This window comes from Armigeres subalbatus, chromosome 1 (genome assembly GCF_024139115.2).
Source record: "Armigeres subalbatus isolate Guangzhou_Male chromosome 1, GZ_Asu_2, whole genome shotgun sequence".
In the NCBI taxonomy this organism is placed as follows: domain Eukaryota; kingdom Metazoa; phylum Arthropoda; class Insecta; order Diptera; family Culicidae; genus Armigeres; species Armigeres subalbatus.
Genome location: NC_085139.1, coordinates 230957530 through 230978967, shown reverse-complemented (window position 1 = coordinate 230978967; position 21438 = coordinate 230957530). Strand labels below are relative to the sequence as shown.

At 45.7% G+C, this 21438-nt stretch overlaps 1 protein-coding gene across 1 annotated transcript; it reads right to left on the bottom strand.

Annotated features, from left to right (window-relative positions):
* Nucleotides 1-16114: 16114 nt before the first annotated feature.
* Nucleotides 16115-20059, bottom strand: LOC134207075 (uncharacterized). Its single transcript, XM_062682799.1, has 4 exons — nt 18754-20059; nt 17451-18656; nt 16922-17129; nt 16115-16499 (listed from the first exon to the last, which is right to left on the bottom strand). Exons 1-4 carry the CDS (start codon nt 20057-20059, stop codon nt 16115-16117), a joined length of 3105 nt encoding a protein of 1034 aa, XP_062538783.1.
* Nucleotides 20060-21438: the final 1379 nt, after the last annotated feature.

The window sequence follows — 21438 nt, the reverse complement described above, 5'->3', positions numbered from 1 at the left end:
CTAAACTGTAAACAACAGTTTTAATTCTCTACCACCTTTTTGTTATGGCGAGGCAATTTTTATGCACACTTTTGTTTTCGATATTTTATCAAAATTAAACACTCAATCATGCAGCAATATAACGATGTGGTATGCTTGAGATACCTGCTTGATTATAGGGACTCGAAAAAGAATTTATTTGCAGTAACTAACCAAATATAAAAATGTTCACATTAACGATTGCGCCCTAACACCGGTTCTAAGCTTCGATGCAGAGTACACGAGCTTTGTTCGCCAGTGACAGGCGTATGAGGCCCTTGGAAACACTGCAGATGAACGAAGGAACCATCATCATTTCACACTGCTCTCTGAAAGATGCCTCCTCGGCACTACCCGGCTTGTGAAGATGCCACGTTCAAAACTCCCAACTTTCAATGTATAAAACGAATGTTTTGTATTTGCATCTTCCCTTGTTCGTGCAGCCAGCAGCACATTGTCGAGCGCACATCAATCGGTCCACCGAAATTAAAACCTTACTGCGAAGCATTCGTTCGTTTTTGAACGAATTTTCCAAGGCCTGGTCTTCATTGATTTGATACAAAAGCCACCATTTTTATTGGGGGCAGCAGGGAGTATGTCCAAGGGCTTGACGATCCCTCCCCAGGCCATCTGCGAGTTGTGGCACCTGCCTAGGATGTGGTGGGGTTTGACAGTGGGCCCTGTTAAAACTCTATAAAAAGCTGCATGAATCCGCAAGTAGGCTCCGCCAAAGCGACCGTGTGCCGCTCAAAGCGCACAAGCCCAAGTCCTGGTGTTAGGTGGGACGCTAAACAGCTCTGACACGACGGCCCTCCGACGAGACAGGAGGTTTGCGCAGGCCCAATAAGCCGCCTTTAAAAACAACTATTACGAACGACATAGAAGATAATACGACTCGATACAATCGGGAACGACCTAGGCCAGCGGTTCTCAACCTGGGGTACATGTACCCCTGGAGGTACCTTCGCTGGCCCCAGGGGGTGCCTCGGATAAAAATGCGTAATGGCGGACGTATTACAATTCCAATTCGAAACTTATTGATAAAGTTTGGATAATTATGTACTTAATATATTATAATTTTGTCTTGTGCATAATATGCATGGTGATAAGTAACTCAAAGCCAAATTCTCAACCAGCACAGTGTATGAAGGGCTGCGGAACAAAACATAAAACGGACAAAACGTCTAACGCGTAAATTTTGAAAATCTCTAGTGCAATCTTCCTGAATATCTAAATGAAATGTTGAAAAATATTTTGAGTATATGTTTTTCTACTAAAATCCAGAATCTAAAGGTTCGGAAGCCTTCGTTTAAAAGGTATATTTCCCATCCGAAAACTTGCCATCTTCGGATTGGCAATCGTACGCCTTTGCACGCAAGGCTAATTGGTGACCCTGGTTCAAGATTTTCAGAAGCCTTCTTTCAAGATGTTCAGAAGCCTTCTTTCAAGACGTTCAGAAGCCTCTTTCAAGATGTTCAGAAGCCTCCTTTGAAGAGGCTTGGAATCCTCCTTTCAAGATGCTTGGAATCTTCCTTTCAAGAGGCTTGGAAGCCTCCTTTCAAGAGGCTTGGAAGCCTCCTTTCAAGAGGCTTGGAAGCCTCCTTTCAAGAGGCTTGGAAGCCTCCTTTCAAGAGGTTTGGAAGCCTCCTTCCAAGAGGTTTGGAAGCCTCCTTCCAAGAGGTTTGGAAGCCTCCTTTCAAGAGGCTTGGAAGCCTCCTTTCAAGAGGCTTGGAAGCCTCCTTTCAAGAGGTTTGGAAGCCTCCTTTCAAGAGGTTTGGAAGCCTCCTTTCAAGAGGTTTGGAAGCCTCCTTTCAAGAGGTTTGGAAGCCTCCTTCCAAGAGGTTTGGAAGCCTCCTTTCAAGAGGCTTGGAAGCCTCCTTTCAAGAGGCTTGGAAGCCTCCTTTCAAGAGGCTTGGAAGCCTCCTTTCAAGAGGCTTGGAAGCCTCCTTTCAAGAGGCTTGGAAGCCTCCTTTCAAGAGGCTTGGAAGCCTACTTTCAAGAGGCTTGGAAGCCTCCTTTCAAAAGACTTGGAAGCCTCCTTTCAAGAGGCTTGGAAGCCTCCTTTCAAAAGACTTGGAAGCCTCCTTTCAAGAGGCTTGGAAGCCTCCTTTCAAGAGGCTTGGAAGCCTCCTTTCAAGAGGCTTGGAAGCCTCCTTTCAAGAGGCTTGGAAGCCTCCTTTCAAGAGACTTGAAAGCCTCCTTTCAAGAGACTTGAAAGCCTCCTTTCAAGAGGCTTGGAAGCCTCCTTTCAAGAGGCTTGGAAGCCTCCTTTCAAGAGGCTTGGAAGCCTCCTTTCAAGAGGCTTGGAAGCCTCCTTTCAAGAGGCTTGGAAGCCTCCTTTCAAGAGGCTTGGAAGCCTCCTTTCAAGAGGCTTGGAAGCCTCCTTTCAAGAGGCTTGGAAGCCTCCTTTCAAGAGGCTTGGAAGCCTCCTTTCAAGAGGCTTGGAAGCCACCTTTCAAGAGGCTTGGAAGCCACCTTTCAAGAGGTTTGGAAGCCTCCTTTCAAGAGGTTTGGAAGCCTCCTTTCAAGAGGTTTGGAAGCCTCCTTCCAAGAGGTTTGGAAGCCTCCTTTCAAGAGGCTTGGAAGCCTCCTTTCAAGATGCTCGTTAGCCTACTTTCAAGAGACTCGAAAACCTACTTTCTAGTATTTCGGGAACCTCCCTCCAAGAAGCTCGAAACTATTCTTTCAAGAGGCTTGGAAGCATTCTTTCAAAAGGCTCAGAAGCGTCCTTTCAAGATGCAAAGGAAGCCTCCTTTTAAGTGACTCGAAAGCTGCCATTCAAGATGCTTGAAATCCTCTCAGAAGCTCAGGAGCCTCTTATCAAGAGGTGCGGAAACCTACTTTCAAGAGATTCAGAAGTTCCTTTCAAGAGGCTGGCAAGCCTCCTTCCAAAGGGCTCGGAATTATTTTTATCAAAAGGCTTGGAAGCCTACTTTGAAGAGGGGGTACCTGAATTAATGCAGAACTCCGAAGGGGTACCTCTTAAGAAAAAGGTTAGAACCGCTGACCTAGGCGACGAATAAAGGATCACGATTGGAAGCTTGGAATATGGAACTGCAAGTCGCTAGGCTTCGCAGGTTGCGACAGGATAATCTACGATGAATTACATCCCCGCAACTTCGATGTCGTAGCGCTGCAGGAAATCTGCTGGACAGGACAGAAAGTGTGGAAAAGCGGGCATCGAGCGGCTACTTTCTACCAAAGCTGTGGCACCACCAACGAGCTGGGAACCGGCTTCATAGTGCTGGGAAAGATGCGCCAACGCGTGATTGGGTGGCAGCAAATCAACGCAAGGATGTGCAAGCTGAGGATAAAAGGCCGTTTCATCAACTATAGCATCATCAACGTGCACTGTCCGACGACGAAGAAGCATTCTATGCGCAGCTGGAGCAGACATACGATGGATGCCCACTGCGGGACGTCAAAATCGTCATCGGTGACATGAACGCTCAGGTAGGAAGAGAGGAAATGTATAGACCGCCCAGACAACCACACATCGCATAAGAATGCACGATTAAAATCGTTTACCGATCCAAATTTCATCAAAATCGCATTGTGGTGTGAAACTCATCAGTTTATTTATGAATGTTCCCGCATAGTAGGCTGTTTTACGAGTTAATTCCAGTTTCATTTGTTGTCATCGCATATTCCTGCAAACAAACTTAAATGAAATCGGATTATCTGTCAAACAGAGTTTGTTATCACAAACTACATCGCAATGTATAACGAACGAACTCGCATAAAAATCGCGCACATCGCATACACTACCGTGCAACGTCGGATAAGAAATACACATATATCGCCTCCACTTTTGTACGTAATAAGCGTTTTCGCGACTGGTATGCGATGAAAATGGTGTGCTTAGGCATCGCATAACAATAGAACAATTATATTATGCATGCATTCTGGTTGTCTGGGCGGTCATCGGACCGAATAGTCTGCATACCGTATCGAACGACAACGGCCAACGATGCATAAAATTTGCAGCCTCCCGCAGAATGGTAGTCCGAAGCACTTTCTTTCCCCGCAAGAATATCCACAAGGCCACATGGAAATCACCTAATCAAGTAACGGAATACCAAATCGACCACGTTCTAATCGACGACAAATTCTTCTCCGACATCACGAACGTACGCACTTACCGCAGTGCGAATATTTAATCCGACCAAAACTCTCGACGGTGATCAACACGCGTCGGAGGCGTCCGCCGCGACTAAACATTGGACGGCTACAAGACGGTAGACTAGCCCAAGACTACGCGCAGCAGCTGGAAGTGGCACTCCCAACGGAAGAGCAGCTAGGCGCAGCATCTCTTGAAGATGGCTGGAGAGATATTCGATCCGCCATTGGAAGCACCGCAACCGCTGCACTAGGCACGGTGGCTCCGGATCAGAGAAACGACTGGTATGACGGCGAATGTGAGCAGTTAGTTTAGGAGAAGAATGCAGCATGGGCGAGATTGCTGCAACACCGCACGAGGGCGAACGAGGCACGATACAAACGGGCGCGGAATAGACAAAATTCGATTTTCCGGAGGAAAAAGCGCCATCAGGAAGATCGAGACCGTGAAGAGACGGAGGAACTGTATCGCGCTAATAACGCACGAAAGTTCTATGACAAGTTGAACCGTTCACGTAAGGGCCACGTGCCACAGCCCGATATGTGTAAGGACATAAACGGGAACCTTCTTACAAACGAGCGTGAGGTAATCCAAAGGTGGCGGCAGCACTACGAAGAGCACCTGAATGGCGATATGGCAGACAACGGTGGCGGTATGGTAATGAACCTAAGAGCGCGCGCGCAGGACATGAGACTTCCGGCTCCGAATCTCCAGGAAATCCAGGAGGAGATCGGCCGGCTGAAAAACAGCAAAGCTCCAACTACCAGGAGAGCTGTTTAAACACGGTGGTGAGGCACTGGCTAGAGCGATGCACTGGGTGATTACCAAGGTTTGAGAGGATTAGGTTCTGCCGCAGGAGTGGATGGAAGGTGTCGCGTGGCCCATCTACAAAAAGGGCGATAAGCTGGATTGTAGCAACTACCGCGCAATCACATTGCTGAACGCCGCCTACAAGGTACTCTCCCAAATTTTATGCCGCCGACTAACACCAATTGCAAGAGAGTTCGTGGGGCAGTACCAGGCGGGATTTATGGGTGAACGCTCTACCACAGACCAGGTGTTCGCCATACGTCAGGTATTGCAGAAATGCCGCGAATACAACGTGCCCACACATCATCTATTTATCGACTTCAAAGCCGCATATGATACAATCGATCGGGACCAGCTATGGGAGCTAATGCACGAACACGGATTTCCGGATAAACTGATACGGTTGATCAAGGCGACGATGGATCGGGTGATGTGCGTAGTTCGAGTTTCAGGGGCATTCTCGAGTCCCTTTGAAACGCGCAGAGGGTTACGGCAAGGTGATGGTCTTTCGTGTCTGCTATTCAACATCGCTTTGGAGGGAGTAATACGAAGGGCAGGGATTGACACGAGTGGTACGATTTTCACGAAGTCCGTCCAGTTATTTGGTTTCGCCGACGACATTGATATCATGGCACGTAACGTTGAGAGGATGGAGGAAGCCTACATCAGACTGAAAAGCGAAGCTAAACGGATTGATAGGAAGAGGCTCAAGAGAGGTCAATGTAAGCCACCCACCACGAGTTTCTATTGGTGGTGACGAAATCGAGGTGGTTGAAGAATTTGTGTACTTGGGCTCACTGGTGACCGCCGATAACGATACCAGCAGAGAAATTCGGAGGCGCATAGTGGCTGGAAATCGTACGTACTTTGGACTCCGTAAGACGCTCCGATCGAATATAGTTCGCCGCCGTACCAAACTGACTATCTACAAAACGCTTATCAGACCGGTAGTTCTCTACGGACACGAGACCTGGACGATGCTCGTGGAGGACCAACGCGCACTGGGAGTTTTTGAAAGGAAAGTGTTGCGTACCATCTATGGTGGGGTGCAGATGGCGGACGGTACGTGGAGGAGGCGAATGAACCACGAGTTGCATCAGCTGTTGGGAGAACCATCCATCGTTCACAGCGCGAAAATCGGAAGACTGCGGTGGGCCGGGCACGTAGCCAGAATGTCGGATAGTAATCCGGTGAAAATGGTTCTCGACAACGATCCGACGGGAACAAGAAGGCGAGGTGCACAGCGGGCAAGGTGGATCGATCAGGTGGAGAACGATTTGCGGACCCTCCGCAGACTGCGTGGTTGGCGAAGTGCAGCCATGGACCGAGCTAAATGGAGAAGACTTTTATGTGCAGCACAGGCCACTCCGGCCTTAGTCTGATAATAAATAAATGAACCATTTTTATACAAAAAAGAAGGTTGATCCGACTATCCGAAATAATCTTTCTTCAAAGTACAAAACTCAATCGTAAATAGCGAATTTGATAGCGCGTCGGAGGGAGATGATGCAATAAATTTAAATGGATGGCATCATTAACAGCAACCAAGCTACCACGCCAAACCCGATGGCACCGAAATAGTCCATTTTCGCAATTAACTCTTTCTTTCTATACAATGTTGGTGCTGAGAAAAACCAATTTTCTTTTCCCAATGCGGCTTTCCAATAACTAACTGTATCCAATCGCTTTTCGACACTTTGCGTTGCAACTGTCCGACCGCCACTTGGTGATGTTTCGCTAAGCCTCCATAATTTGAAATAAATTTTGCAGCATTGCCACAATGCCACCCACTTCGTGCTGCTTTGTCCACTCCACTGCATCGAATGTCGAACCGCTCTCTGTGGAATCCCGATCAAAATCCCTAGCAGCACAATCCATACCAATTTGGTTGCGGCAACTCAAATGTAACTAAATTCAGTTGTATAGGGGTTACTGTGACTTTTGTGCAACATGTGTGCTGCTCGGGATGGCTCGCGCGCGTCGAACAGCAGCTTTCTTGTATTTAATAAATTAAGCCCGTTAGCCCCGCCCCTTTGTGATCTGATATGGGTGTGAATATAATGTCCACTCATAACGATTAATAAAGGGGCGGGGCTAATGAAATTATTGGTCAGCTGGATCGGTCAATAACTGATCATTCGCGTCTTTCACAGGCATCGTTGCATTCATCTTCGCCTCGCTTAAGCGTCGAGAGACATCGTAGAGGAGGCGAATGTCCCCGGTTGCTGCGGCTTTCTCTCTTCTCCGTCGGAGAGAAAGTCCGCCCGCGCTCGCTTGTCCCGTCGACATCAACGTTTTTCGAGAGCCGAGTATCGTTGACGGGCTAAGACTTTAGCTCCTCTGGTGTTTGATCGCTCTCTCGCGGCTTTTGCTTCTTTTCGCTCCTCTATCTTCCTCCAGATCTCATCGGTGATCCATTGTTTTCTCTGGGTGCGCAGTTCGCCCATATTGTTCTCGCTGGTGGCGATGAAGGCATTCTTGATGCCGGTCCATTGGTCTTCCACGCTGCCACCTTCCGGAATATCTGCAGCACGCGTGTGCAGTTCTTCAACGAAGGACCGTTTCACCGTGGCATCTTCCAGTCGGCGTGTATTGAATCTACGTTTATTCCGTACATCAAGAAGGCTCCGTTTCCATTTTCGGCTGATGCAGATGTGGTCGATTTGATTTTCTGTAAAGCCGTCACGGGATACTCACGTGACCTTGCGAGCCGGTCGATGAGGGAAGAGCGATCCCCCGATCACCATGTCGTTATTACCACAAAATGCTGCGAACAGCTCTCCGTTTTCGCTCATTTCTCCGAGACCATGGCGTCCCATAATGCGCTCATGGTTCAAGTTGTCGGATCCGATCTTCGCATTGAAGTCGCCCAAACAGATCTTGATATCACCTTTCGGAATTCTATCTACGACGGCATTGAGTTGACTGTAGAAGTTCTCTTTGTCTTGCAGATCGGCAGCATCGGTTGGCGCATAACATTGGATTATAGTAAGGTTTCTAAGTTCTAAGTTCGTGTTCTAAGTCTGGCAACGATTATCCTTTCACTTATAGGTTCCCACTTCATAAGCGCAGAGTGTGCTTGAGTGCTTAGTAGGGAGCCAAATCCGCGATGCCGGGGAGCGTGTTCACCTCGTAAACCAGAGTATAGCAGAACTTGTCCCGACGGCGTTCTGTGTTCTCCAAAGTTTGGCCAACGGACTTCACTCAGTCCCAGGATCTCAAGCTTCATGCGGCGTGCCTCATTGGCAGGTTGTGCCAATTTACCCCCTGGGATATTATTAAGCTTATACAACACGGCAGACTACGGTGGGCTGGTCACGTTGTTCGTATGCCGGAAGAACGTCAAGCGAAGATAATATTTAGCAGAGAACCCGGAAGAGGCCACAGGCTTCGTGGAAGGCCGCGTACACGATGACTTTTTGCAGTTGAAGAGGACCTGAGGGCGCTCAATGTTCAGGGCGACTGGAAGCGATTGGCCCAGGATAGAGTCCAGTGGAGAAGGATACTCCATTCGGCGTAGGTTCATCGAAGAGCTGTAGCCCATCAAGTATCAAGTAAGTAAGGTTGTTGGCCCAAGGTTCCCTATCCATCGGGATGGGGCTGTCATCTAAGATATAGCTTCCGGGGAATAGCACTCAGCCGCTGCAGCGCGCTGGATGCCAGAAAAAACGCCGTTGGAGCCGCACCTCTCTGGTGAAAGCTCGATCAGTCGGGTAAAATTTGTTTAAAGTTCCACCCAACGCTAGGACTAGGCTAGTGCGCTTTGAGTGGCACACGGTCGCTTTGATAGGGCCTGCTTGGGGACACATGCAGCTTTTTATAGAAGTTCAACTGACGAACCCCACCACATACTAGGCAGACCCCACAAGACGCACCTTCTTACTCTAGCTGATGTCAGAAGGACAACAATGCCCAGGCTACACTACCAGCTAAGCAACCCTTAGCTGGCGGTCAATTGTGGAAACGTGAACCGGGAACCTGTTTTAGAATAACCATTCCGGTTGATATCCATCCTATAGTCTCAACTACATGGAAAACATGTTTCCTGAACAATTCCAAGAATTTTGGAACCCATATTGCCAGGGTTTAATCTATATGAGTTTTTGGCCCCTACGAGCCCTCCGGGAACCTGTTCCAGGATGACCGTTCCGGTTCATATCCATCCTATGGTCTCAACTATATGAATAACATGTTTCCGAAACAATTCCAAGAATGTTGATACTCATATTGCTAGGGTTTCTTCAGAATGAATTTGCGGCCACTATAGGGCCCACGGGAACCTATTCCGGCATGTCCTTTCCGAGTCCATATGATCAGATGGTCCTAATACGTTGGGAAGTCATAACCCTCGAATTTTCTACGAAACTTGTAACTCAGGATACAAGAAATCATCATTTGGATTCTATAAGATCAACTTCTCCATTTTTTAGACATGGTCTAGCAAATCCGGAACTCCGGTAACCAGGTAATTCGGATCGGTCCTATATGACATGGGTCGGATAGAGGATCCATAGCAAACGGAATCGTCCAAATCGGTTGAAAACTGACGAAGTTATGGTCATAACAAACACGTGGGTACCCGGGTACCCTGTCGGTATATTCAAAAGCCCCTCCCCAAGCCCCCTTCCCCCCTTAGTGGATTGTAATTTCACCACCCAAACCTTAATTTTGCCGAGTTTGAAGATGTCACGAAGTTTCAATTTCCTGCGATGTTTAGAACCCTAAAAAATTGAAAACGAAAAAGGTACCCGGGTACCCTGTCGGTAACAAAAGGGCTAATATAGAATGTGAAAATCAAGAACAAACCGTTTCTGAACCATCGAAACTTGATGATCTCGCCGTTGCCGGACCATCAGGCACCAATAATTTCGCCGTGGCGGGACCATCTAGAGCAGCGGTTCTCAACCTGGGGTACATGTACCCCTGGGGGTACCTTCGCTGGCCCTAGGGGGTACCTCGGACAAAAATGCGTAATGGCGGACGTATTAAATTCCAATCGAAACTTATTGATGAAGTTTTGATACATGTGTATTTTTTATTTCAAAACTTTGTCTTGTACATAATATACATGGCGATCAGTAAATCAAAGCTATTTGAGTCCTGCCTTCCTCAACCCCCACAGCGTATGAAGAACAGCGGAACAAAAAAACAAACGGACAAAACGTCGAATGAGCAAATTTGAAAAATCTTCAATGCAATCTATATGATCTAAACAAAATGTTGAATAATATGTTAGGAATATACTTTTGAACTGAAATCTAGAATCTAAAGGTTAGGAAGCCTCCGTTTGAGAAGCATGAAGGATTTTTTCAGTGAAGACTCCTTTCAAGAAAGTCGGAAGCCTTCTTACAAAAAACTCGGCTCGGAAAGCTCCCTTCAAGAGCCTCGACAGCCTACTTTCAAGAGGCTCGGAAGCCTCCTTGAAAGAGGCGTGAAAGCCTCTTATCAGGAGGCTCGGAAGCCTTCTTTTAAGAGGCTCGGAACTCTCCATTGAAGAGGCTAGGAAATCTCCTTCTAAGAGACCCGGAAGCTTCGTTTTAAGAAGGTCGGAAGCCTTATTTCAAAAAGCTCGGAAAACTCCTTTCAAGAGGCCCGGAAGCCTCCTTTCTAGAGGATCGGAAACCTCCTTGCAAGAGGCTCGGAAGCCTCCTTTTAAGAGGCTAGAAAGCCTTATTTTAAGAAGGCCGGAAGCCTTCATTCAAAAAGCCCGAAGGCTCCTTGAGGCCCTCCTTCAAGTAGCTTAGAATTCTTCGTTCAAAAGGCTTAGAAGTTGACTTTCAAGATGCTAAGAAGCGGCCTTTTAAGATACAAAAAAAGCCTTATTTGAAGGGGCTCGAAAGCCTTTCTACAAGACGCTCAGAAGTATCTTACCAAGAGGTGAGGAAGCATATTTTCAAGAGATCTCCTTTCAAGAAGCTCAACCTCCTTTTAAGAAGTACCGGAAGCCTACTTGCAAAAAGCTCGGAAGGCTCCTTTTAAGCGGCTCGAAAACCAATTTTCAAGTGAATCGGAAGCCTCATTTCAAAAGGCTCGGAAGCCTCCCTTCAAGAAGCTCAGAATTTTTATTTAAGGAGGTTTGGAAGCATTCTTTCAAGAGGCTCAGAAGCGTCCTTTCAATATGCAAAGGAAGCCTCCTTTTAAGTGGTTTGGAATCCTCTTGTCAAGAGGTGCGGAAGCCTACTTTCAAGAGATTCGGAAGGCTCCATTCAAAGGGCTATGAATTATTCTTTCAAAGGCTTGGGAACCTACTTTCAAGAGGGGGTACCTCAATTAATGCGAAAGTTTGGAGGGGTACCTCTCAAGAAAAAGGTTGAGAACCGCTGATCTAGAGTGAACAATTTCGCCGCACCAACAAACATCAATAATGATGGTATCGAAAGAATCGATCCCAATGCCGCTGGATCATTGGAAATTGACGCTGTTCCTAGTGTTGGTAAGTAGAATAATGTCTTCTTTTTGTTCATTCAGACATCATGATTTGCTACGTTATACAAGTTGTACTCGATTATTAAGAAAATTGAAAAAATATCAGTTCCGTATAATCTTACTTAATCCGACCTAGTAGCTCAATTTGTAGAGCAGTTGCCTATCATAAATATGTATTACATTATATAAAGAAAAATGTTCCTAACTAATAGTTATTTTTCCATCTTGTTTTCAGAATATTTGATTCTTTGGAATCAACGAGTGCTGAATCAATTGGTAGTGCTGCTGCCCAGAATCCCGGAGACGGTCAGGAAATTCTTCAACAAATGAAGGCAAAATTTGATGAAATATCTGACAGAAACGATCAATATAGGATTCTAACTTCCCTTCCCAAATCCTGAACGGCATATAAAATTATGCAAGAATTCGGTGTTTCGCAACGAACTGCTCAACGTGCAAACGAATCACAGATTGAAAAAGGTTTTATGAGCACACCGGAGCCACAAAATGAAAATTACATTATCGTGAAACGGTTTTCGTTTTCAGATGAGGAAAGTGTATTAAATTGTAAGAATTTTGCTATGTAATATTTTTTTTTGATGAATTATGAAAAATAAAAATAATCAAATTAAATGTTGAGTTTCAATTGAAGGTAATCAGAGAAAACCCTTGCTTGTAGTCTAAAGCTTTGAGATTTGAGCTACAATTCCTCAATATTGCAGAGCCAAGATTCTCTCAGACAGCGCTGGTTGCCAAATTTTGCATAATATCAATGGAAAACATTCATTACACAAAAATTTCAACGTTGATTTTATTAGTTAGAGAAATTGTGTTTTTGGACTTCCAAATTGATGTTTTAACTTCACTAAATATAAAGAAAAATTCTTCACGCAAAAAAAAAACGCCATCACCTCATGGTGAATGGATTTGGATTTTCAACCATCCTACGGCACATACTGTTTGTTGTCACACAAATGCATCATACCTTAAAGATCAAGTTTCCAGCCGCTTTCAATGCAACTACGAGCGCCTAACTTCCTGCATCGCTTGCAAATTGTTCCCGTTTGTCAACAACACCATCGAGCAAAAAAAAAAAAATACTATAAAAATAATTTCCCCAAGGGCACGCAGTGCATGCATTCTTTTCGCATGACATATGTACAATTAATGCCACTGAACCCACTTCTGCGACACGCTTTGTGATTAATTAAGGTATTTAGAACCAATTAAGGGGGCTTGCGAATTTTCCTCCCATATCCAGCGTCGTTCGCACGTTCTGCTTACTCGAACACGTCAAATCGAATATACTTTGGCCGAGCTCGACTGAATGACTAATTTCGTGTGAAGGGTTCTTGTCCTTCCAATTCGCAACCGAAGCTTCATGAAGCCATTAGAAAATCTCGGACCCCAGGAGAGCAAACCAACGACGGCTTGACGGCTTAATTGCATGTGACTTACTACAAAGTGTGTGCAGCAATAGAATTGTCCATCAAACGGAGCAGTAGTTTTGTGGGTAGGTCTTATAACATGTGTGCAGGGCAGCCGATTCGAGCTCATTCAACAGATTGGGCCAGGATAGATGAATGAACCAACACACTTGGCTGCAGTTGGGTGGAAGATAATTTTTCATTTATTTCCAACATATTTCATAACGCCCGACAATCATGTGTGCCATGTGGTTTGCATCAAGATCCGCAGCACACGTTTTCGAGTTTTTTCACACCGACACCGATGTCAGTCACTTTCGCGAAAGTCCCCGCCGATAAATCCAAGAAGCACAACACTTCGCAAACAACGTGTAAGAATATGACGGAATGGCTGGTGTTAGAGGACCAACACGCTAGGGACCAGCCAGCCGGTAACTTATTACTCCAAACCCACATATTGACAGGCGATTTTTCACTTGTGGAGTAATTTGCTTTACAACGCCGTTGACGACGGTCGGTGGCCCAGCTGAAGACCATTAGGCTCACGATCGGAAAATTGCCGATTAATGAGATGGAAAGGCGTCAAATTTGTTTACATTGCCGACGAGTTCGGTCGCTTGTAAACTGGTCCAATTAGCGCCACCGACGGTTATCCAACGCCGGTTGAGAGTTCAATTGGTGTGGTTTTATGTTGACTATTACGTAATTAGGGTGAATTATGATTCAGATAAACAGTATGGAAATAATCCAGCATTGCATTATTGTTAGATTGCAACTTTATTTCATTCGAAATGTATGTAATTTGTTGCTCCGCAGCTCAGGGGTTAGATACTGATAGTTCTTTTCAAAGGAGGGATTCTTTGTTCGATCTTATTTGTTCTATCTTAGGCTTCAGAGCTAATTTGGATCAGCAACCTCATCCAGTAAAAAAAAAGATTTGTTACCAAATAATTCTGAGCTCATCGGTTGCATGACTAGAAAGTCCTCACCCCCGACAAACGGTACAAGAAAAAAAAAGAGGATCAATGTCGATCGGTTAGTGTGGCACATAACCAGCAATATGGTGATTTCATCAAAACTGATTTGCTCAATTTTGTTTGACTTGCAAGCAAAACAGAGCCCCTTTTGCAGCTCATCGCGCCAACGAACCATAGGATCTGCAATTTAAACAAACACAGTACTGCTGTAGCTATGCGCAAATATGCCCGGTGTCGATTAACGGTGACGACTGACGACCGTGACGCCGCGCGCGCCGGGCGGCGTTTGCTGCCGCAAACCGCGATAGCGACCGAGTTTGGGCTATTGCAGTTTTCTGCGAGTTTGCATAAATGCCTAGATTGGAAGCAAAACCCACCGCACCGGAATGTTTTCCTATGATGCATATGTTTGTTCGATTTGCAGATTATTTTTGTTCTTTCAGTTTACCGTGGGGTGAGTCGTGTTCAAGGGTTTGTTTGGTTTTGTCAAGCAACTTGCCTTGACTGAGCTTGGGTTTTGTCGAAGGCTGCTTTAGTTTGGTAGCCAAGCATAGTATACGACAGACAGTTTAGATGATTTTTGCACATGAAAGTTTACGCAATGAGAAGTACCTCTAGTTAGGAAAAGATCTGTACGTTGAAAATTAAGTAATTTGGTTTTAACCTATATGTTGGCGGGGAGTATGAAGGGGAACTAGACACCGGGTTCTCAGCAGGACCAAATACGCTAGGTAGATTGTGATACAGCTTTAAACTGTGAATATATTTTAGTTAGCGGAAGTTCTAGATTACATATTTGATAGCTTACACTTTCGGTATTCGTACTTTAAAAACTATCCCTCTACTCAACCCGACTCAATTCACGAGTATCCTAGCTATAAACAGGAAAATCATTAGATTGAAGTCTAGTTTGCATGTTAGATTAAGTTACTTTTAGGCAGAAACTATATTTTTAACAATACGCTAGATTCTAGGTTTTAACCTCTTTTAGTAAGCTGCAATAGTAATCTTAATTAGCTTTATATAATTTCAGGTTTGCATTATAATTCTCACATCTTTCTGCTTTGCTTCCAATTCATCAACGAATTCACAAATAGTTTTAGGTATTTACTTATGGGTTTAGGTAGAATATATAATTTAGATTTTAGAGAAACGATTTGCCACTTTGCTTGCGATTCACATGCCAATTCTTCCCTTATCTCCTCTGTTGTCTTCTGCTCCTTTTGACAGGCCATGTGCCAGGTTCAGTTCAGATGACACCTGTGACGGATTACTTCGAGCAGTGCAGCCAGCGGCAACATCCTCCCCCCCGTAACACTGGCCACCGGTCCCAGTTTTACCAACATCCGATATCTCTAAGACTGCTAGCTTAGCGACAGATCTACGCAGACATCCCCTCGCAGTTTTCACTACCGCCTGGCGCTTCCGGCCATCGCTGCCCGGTATGACCTCCAATACTCGTCCCCTAATCCAGATGTTCCTAACGCCGTCATCAATTATTAAAACGAGGTCGCCATTTTCTATCATCTTCTCTTCTCCGAACCACTTCGTTCTTTTCGTCAGGGTCGGCAGCATCTCCTTAATCCATCGTTTCCAAAAACAGTCTAACTGATGTCTAATCATGTGCAAGGAACTCTTCAGCGCAGCTGAATCGTCGGTTGGCTCTGCAACAGGTTGTCGAACACCACGTGAGCTCCCCAAAAGGAAGTGATTGGGAGACAGTGCTTCACTCTCCTCAGAATCTAGTGGTAGATAGGTAAGCGGTCTACTGTTAACTATACTTTCTGCTTCGACGACAAAAGTGAGCAGTGATTCGTCGTCCAGCTTTCTGTCACAGCGGTAAGCTCCCATCATTGCCTGCTTTACCGACCTTACCATACGTTCCCACGCACCCCCCATGGGGGCCGACGACGGAGGGATGAAAATCCATTTAGTTGTGGTACTTGTAAGAGTCGCAGCAACACCGTGTTGTATCTCCTTCATCAAAATCCGTTCAGTGCCGTGGAAGTTGGTGCCGTTGTCTGTATAGATTTCGGCCGGTGAACCACGGCGACTTACAAATCGACGTATAGCTTTGATGCATGCGTCCGAAGAAAGCCCATACACTACTTCACAATGAACAGCTCGGATGGTTAGGCAGGTAAAGAGTGCTATCCACCTTTTCGCACCGCCGCGCCCTATCTTCACCGACAGAGGCCCGAAGTAGTCCAGACCAACGTATGTGAAGGGCCTGGTGTACGTTGCGAGCCTAGCTGGTGGAAGTGAAGCCATTCGTGGTACTCGAGGAGCTGCTCGTTGTAATTTGCAAACCGTGCATCGGTTGTTAATTTTGCGAACTACTGTCCTGAGTCGTGGCGTTGGAACATCCGATGATACTGTTCCACCATAAGTTCGGTGAGCGGATGTTTCCTTGGAAGAATCACCGGAAATTTCGTGTCGTTGCACACATTATGTACCGCTTTTATTCGTCCGTCCAATCGTAGAATTCCATTGTCGTCAATGTACGGCGTTAACTGGTGTAATGTGCTACGTGGATCGAGATTTCTCTTCTCCGTTTCTGAGCAGTTCCGATTGCGAAGAAGTATCGTCATTTCTGTTGGAAATTCTTGCCACTGAGCTTCCCCGATTAACGTTACTTCGGCTTTCCTTAACTCTTCTTGTGTGAGGAAACTATCAACCATCGCGACACCAAGACGCTTTCTCTTCAGATTACCCACGTATCTGTGAACATAGGCTATAGCTATAGAAGTCTCTCCCACTTGGAAAATCGTTCATAATTGATAATTGGTAACCGTATTGCACTTTGGTAATGGGCGTTGCATGGTCTTAGTTCCTCCTCAACTGTTTGGCGCGAGAACAATTGCTTTGGCCATTCTTCGGTTGATTGTAATAGGTAAGACCATATGTTTCCTACATCCAGTGATGGGCCACTTCTGGGCCATGTTGCTAAGTCCGCAGGGTTCAACTTTGTCGGTACCCACCGCCATTCGTTTACTTCAGTCACCGATAAAATTTCTCCAATTCTACAGGCCACATATTGCTTGTATTTCCTTGGATCTGCTTTAAGCCACGACAGTACCGTTGACGAGTCCGACCACAAGTAGCGCTCTGCAACTTTAAAGGAGTGGGAATCCAGTACAAACCGCATTAATCTAGTCCCAAGAACCGCAGCCTGCAGCTCCAGTCGTGTTACAGACAACGGCTTCAGTGGCGCCACTTTAGTTTTTGCTGACACCAACGCACAACGTACTACTCCATTTATATCTACAATCCTGAAGTACGCTACTGTCGCGTAGGCTGCTTCGCTTGCGTCCACGAACACGTGTATTTGCACCTTCCGATAGTCGAGTTCTGTAGCACCAGCGAAATAACATCGAGGTATTCTAATATCGGCTATTTTCCGTAGTAACGAAGTCCATCTCTGCCACAATTCAAATTGTTTCTCTTCAACTTCCTGATCCCACTGAGTTCCAGTACAAAAAATATTTTGCAGCAATATTTTACCATGGACTAGAAGGAACCCCAATAATCCTAATGGATCAAAGAAGCTCATTAAGCAGCGAAGTACTTGTCTTTTCGTTGGGTGTCCGTCACTACAGATGATTTGCTGTACATCGTCCTTTAGTTGCGTACAGAAACTTAATACATCTTCATCCGTAACCCAGAGCATACCTAGGACTCGCTCAAAATTTTGACTTTTGTCGTGAAATAGATGTCTTTTTCCTTTCTCCAACGGTTCTCCTAAACACTGCATTACATGGCCGCTGTTAGATTGCCAATTCCTCAATAAAAAGCCACCTTCTCGTTGAATCGCTTTAACTTGTACAACCGTGTCTGCTGCGTCGGCTTCTGACGAGAAACTAGCTAAATAGTCGTCTACGTATGTATTCTCGACAATTTCCTTTGCAGCAATCGGGAATTTTTTGGCGTTCTTGTTCTTAACATACTGGGCTGACGAAGGCGAACAAGATGACCCAAATGTAGCGACGTCCATTACAAATACCTCAGCTGACTTTGCGGGATCATCGCGCCACAAGAATCTCTGCGAGTGCCGATCGATTTCTCGAATCCTTATTTGGTGGAACATCTCTTTGATGTCCGCCGTTACCGCTACAGCGTACTGGCGAAACCGGAATAACACCCCTGTTAAGAATGCTAACTGATCTGGACCCTTCAGGAGCATTAAGTTGAGAGAAATTCCATCGACCATGGCCACTGCATCCCAAATCAGACGAACTATCTCTGGCTTCTTCGGGTTAACCACCGACCCGAGTGGCAAGTACCAAACCCGTTTGAGATCAGCTGTCTGCATGTCTTTGTCACTGATCCTGTGAGCATATCCCTTCTGCTGATATTCTGCTACTTGCCGACACAAATTTTCTTTCAGAAAGGCGTTCTTCCCCATTCGACGTTCCAAACATTCAAGTCTACGAATTGCCATGCTGTAACTCTCAGGGAACTCGATATCGTCTTGTTTCCACAATAACCCCGTCTCAAATCTATCGCCAATGCGAACAGTTGTTCTCTGTAGAATTTCGAGAGCTCTCTTGTCCTCCGCTGCGATCAATGGTTCGGTTGAGCTTGATCTGACATCTTCCAGAGTGAAATAGTTCTTCACCATCTCGTGGAGGTCCCGATCGTTGTTACACTCACATGTGTGAATGTTGAGTGACGTTGACGATGGATTACTTCCTCCACCATACACACACCATCCCAGTCGAGTTTTGACGGCCACTGGTCCATTTGTTTCACCTTCTTTCACTTTTAATGGAACTGTTACGTGCAGATTTTTCACTCCAATTAGTAAACGAGGGATCGCATTACCCAAGTAGCACAAGTCAAGTGAAACTGGTTGCAGCAACCTAATTGTGACTGAATCTGGTCACATATAGGTTACTGTGATCTATATGTAACATGTGTGCTACTCGGGTATTGTAGCTAGATATAGGCAGACCTTTCAGATGTTCAAACTTACTTCTAAGAGACTCAATTCGTAAGGTTTGACCAGGCAGTGCAAGGCTCTCCACTGTGCGAACGTCGTTCAATTTTAGAAGGTTTCTTTGCTTTGCCCCAGACACCTCAAGATGCAACTGTTTCGAGTTGGCTTCTACGCGTGAAACATTTCCTGTCCACGTGAGACAGAGAGGCATACTTCTACCCCTAACTCCGAGTTCCTTGGCGAGTTGTTCTTCTAGAAGCGTGAGATGCGATCCATCGTCTAGGAACGCGTACGTATCTACAGTCTTAGAAGGTCCATGAAGTGTAATTGGCAAAATACGAAAGAGCAATGGATGTTCCATTAAACGGTGCGTATGGCTCCCAGCCGATTCGATGTTTCGCGCACTTGTTTCTGCTGTGGGTTGACTACTGCTATTTGAATGCAGCAAACGATGGTGTCGATAAGTACAACCGTTGATTCCATACTGGCGCGCGTTGCGACAGCTCCTTCTTCCGTGAGCATTTAAACAACTGCGACATAACTCGTGGAATTGTACCGTTTTCCAACGGTCATCGACAGAAAAAGCTCGAAAAACGTCGCAGTCTCGAGCATAATGTCCACGCTCCTCACATACAACACAACACTTCTCTTCTTGTTTCGGATGTTCCGGTCTAACCAAATGAGCATTCATTGAACTTCTGGGTTTAATTTTCGTCCTATCTGTGGAACCGCTTTTACCATACCCTCCAGAGTACAGCGTCACCTTGCTTGCTGATATCACAATTTCACTCATGAAGTCTCCAAACGTTTTCAAGTTCACTTCCACATGTCGTTGCATGTAGTTGGCCCAATCCATCTTGACGTGTGCCGGAAGCTTTTCCACCAGCTTCATCAACAGATAAGGATTTGTTAGATGGGACTGTTGTCCAACTGCTTGAAGATGGTCGCATAAACTTTGCACGACCATTCCGAATTCCATTAGACTTAGAGTCTCGAGCTTCTCGGCCTTTGGTGCTGGAGTTGAGCGCATCTTTTCTAATAGCACACTAATTAGCAGCTCCGGGCGTCCATAAAGAAGTAGCAGAGTACTGATAACTTGAGGCACGGATTCTGGCAACAGGAGACGACTTCTGACTGATTCGTAGGCTGCACATCTTAAACATCGCTTTAGTCTTGTCAAGTTTTCCACTTTAGAGTACCCACACGTGACGGTTGTGTTTTCAAACGCACTTATGAATATCGGCCAGTCCGCGGGGTCACCGGTGAACACAGGTAAATCACGAGGCATTACTTGTCGCGCGGCTAGCTGCGAGGGGGTAGGGGCCTGCTCAGGCACACTCATGGCGCATAATGCAGGAGACAAACTTGATTGAATATTATCAGATCGAAGTTGAGTATTGCCTCTTTGTGCTAAACAAGTTTTGTTTCCTTCCGCAACTGCAGGAAAAGAAACAGTAGGGACACGGCCTTGTATTGGAGGCTCTGTACCAAAAACAGGTGGAGAATGTTCAATATTAGGAGATACGCTTATCGAGCCTAATTTAGCTAGCAAATCTTTATATGAGTCATTGGTAGGTTGAAAGGAGGGCTCCTCGATTTTCTTACTGCTAATTGTTGGCTTACCTGGTGGCAGTACGGGGGGTGCAGGGAGTTTAATATTACCTTGGGTTGCCTTTATACAACCTACGATTTGATTTGGATACTTCGGAGCAGTTTTAGGGTACGCGCCAGTATTTCGCCGCTGATTCAGCAACATTCTATTCACTGAAGTATTAGCCAGCGTTGGTTGATTTGGTTGTTCTTCCATTGACGGTCCATTACTTGGCTTCGGTTGGTCTAATCTACCCCGTTCCGCTAATTCTTCTCCGCCGACCTCTCCGCCGACGGCGCCCTCTAATTCTTCATTCTCAGCTAAGTTTTCGACCCAAGCACTCACTCTCTGCATACCGGAGTTTAGATCCGTTCTCCTTTTCTGCTAACTGCTCTTCCAGCAGTTTATATTTCTCTTGCATGGCCCTTTTTTCCTGCTCCAAAGCCTTCTTCTCCGCCTCCCCTTCGCGCTGCTGGATTGCGCGCTCTTCTTCGAGTTGCTTCAGTCGGAGTGCTATACGTGCAGCGTTACTACCAGAGGACGACACACTTAGTGGCAGGCATGTGGGACAGGTCCAAGGCCGCTCCGATATTGAGCTAGTCACTCCTGCACATCGCATATGCCACCAATCGTCACAGTTATCGCATTGAACTAAATTGTCGTAGGAATTGGGGCGCGAACAATTTACGCAGCCTCCCTCTTGTCCTACCTTTGGCGATGTAGGAGATTTGTTTTTCGAGATAGTACTCATCGTCGAAAGTTTTAAAGCTCTGTTGGCGGGGAGTATGAAGGGGAACTAGACACCGGGTTCTCAGCAGGACCAAACACGCTAGGTAGATTGTGGTACAGCTTTAAACTGTAAATATATTTTAGTTAGCGGAAGTTCTAGATTACATATTTGATAGCTTACACTTTCGGTATTCGTACACCTGTGACGGATTACTTCGAGCAGTGCAGCCAGCGGCAACACTATATCAACAATTATCTGTAAATAGTAATATTTTTTACCGCAAATATGGATAATTTATATAAAATGCCTCCCCTTTTGGTATGATCTGAAACCTGTCTTGGAATGTGATTAACTGCATATGTACTATAAAAATGGAATTGAAATCCAGGGAAGCACAAAG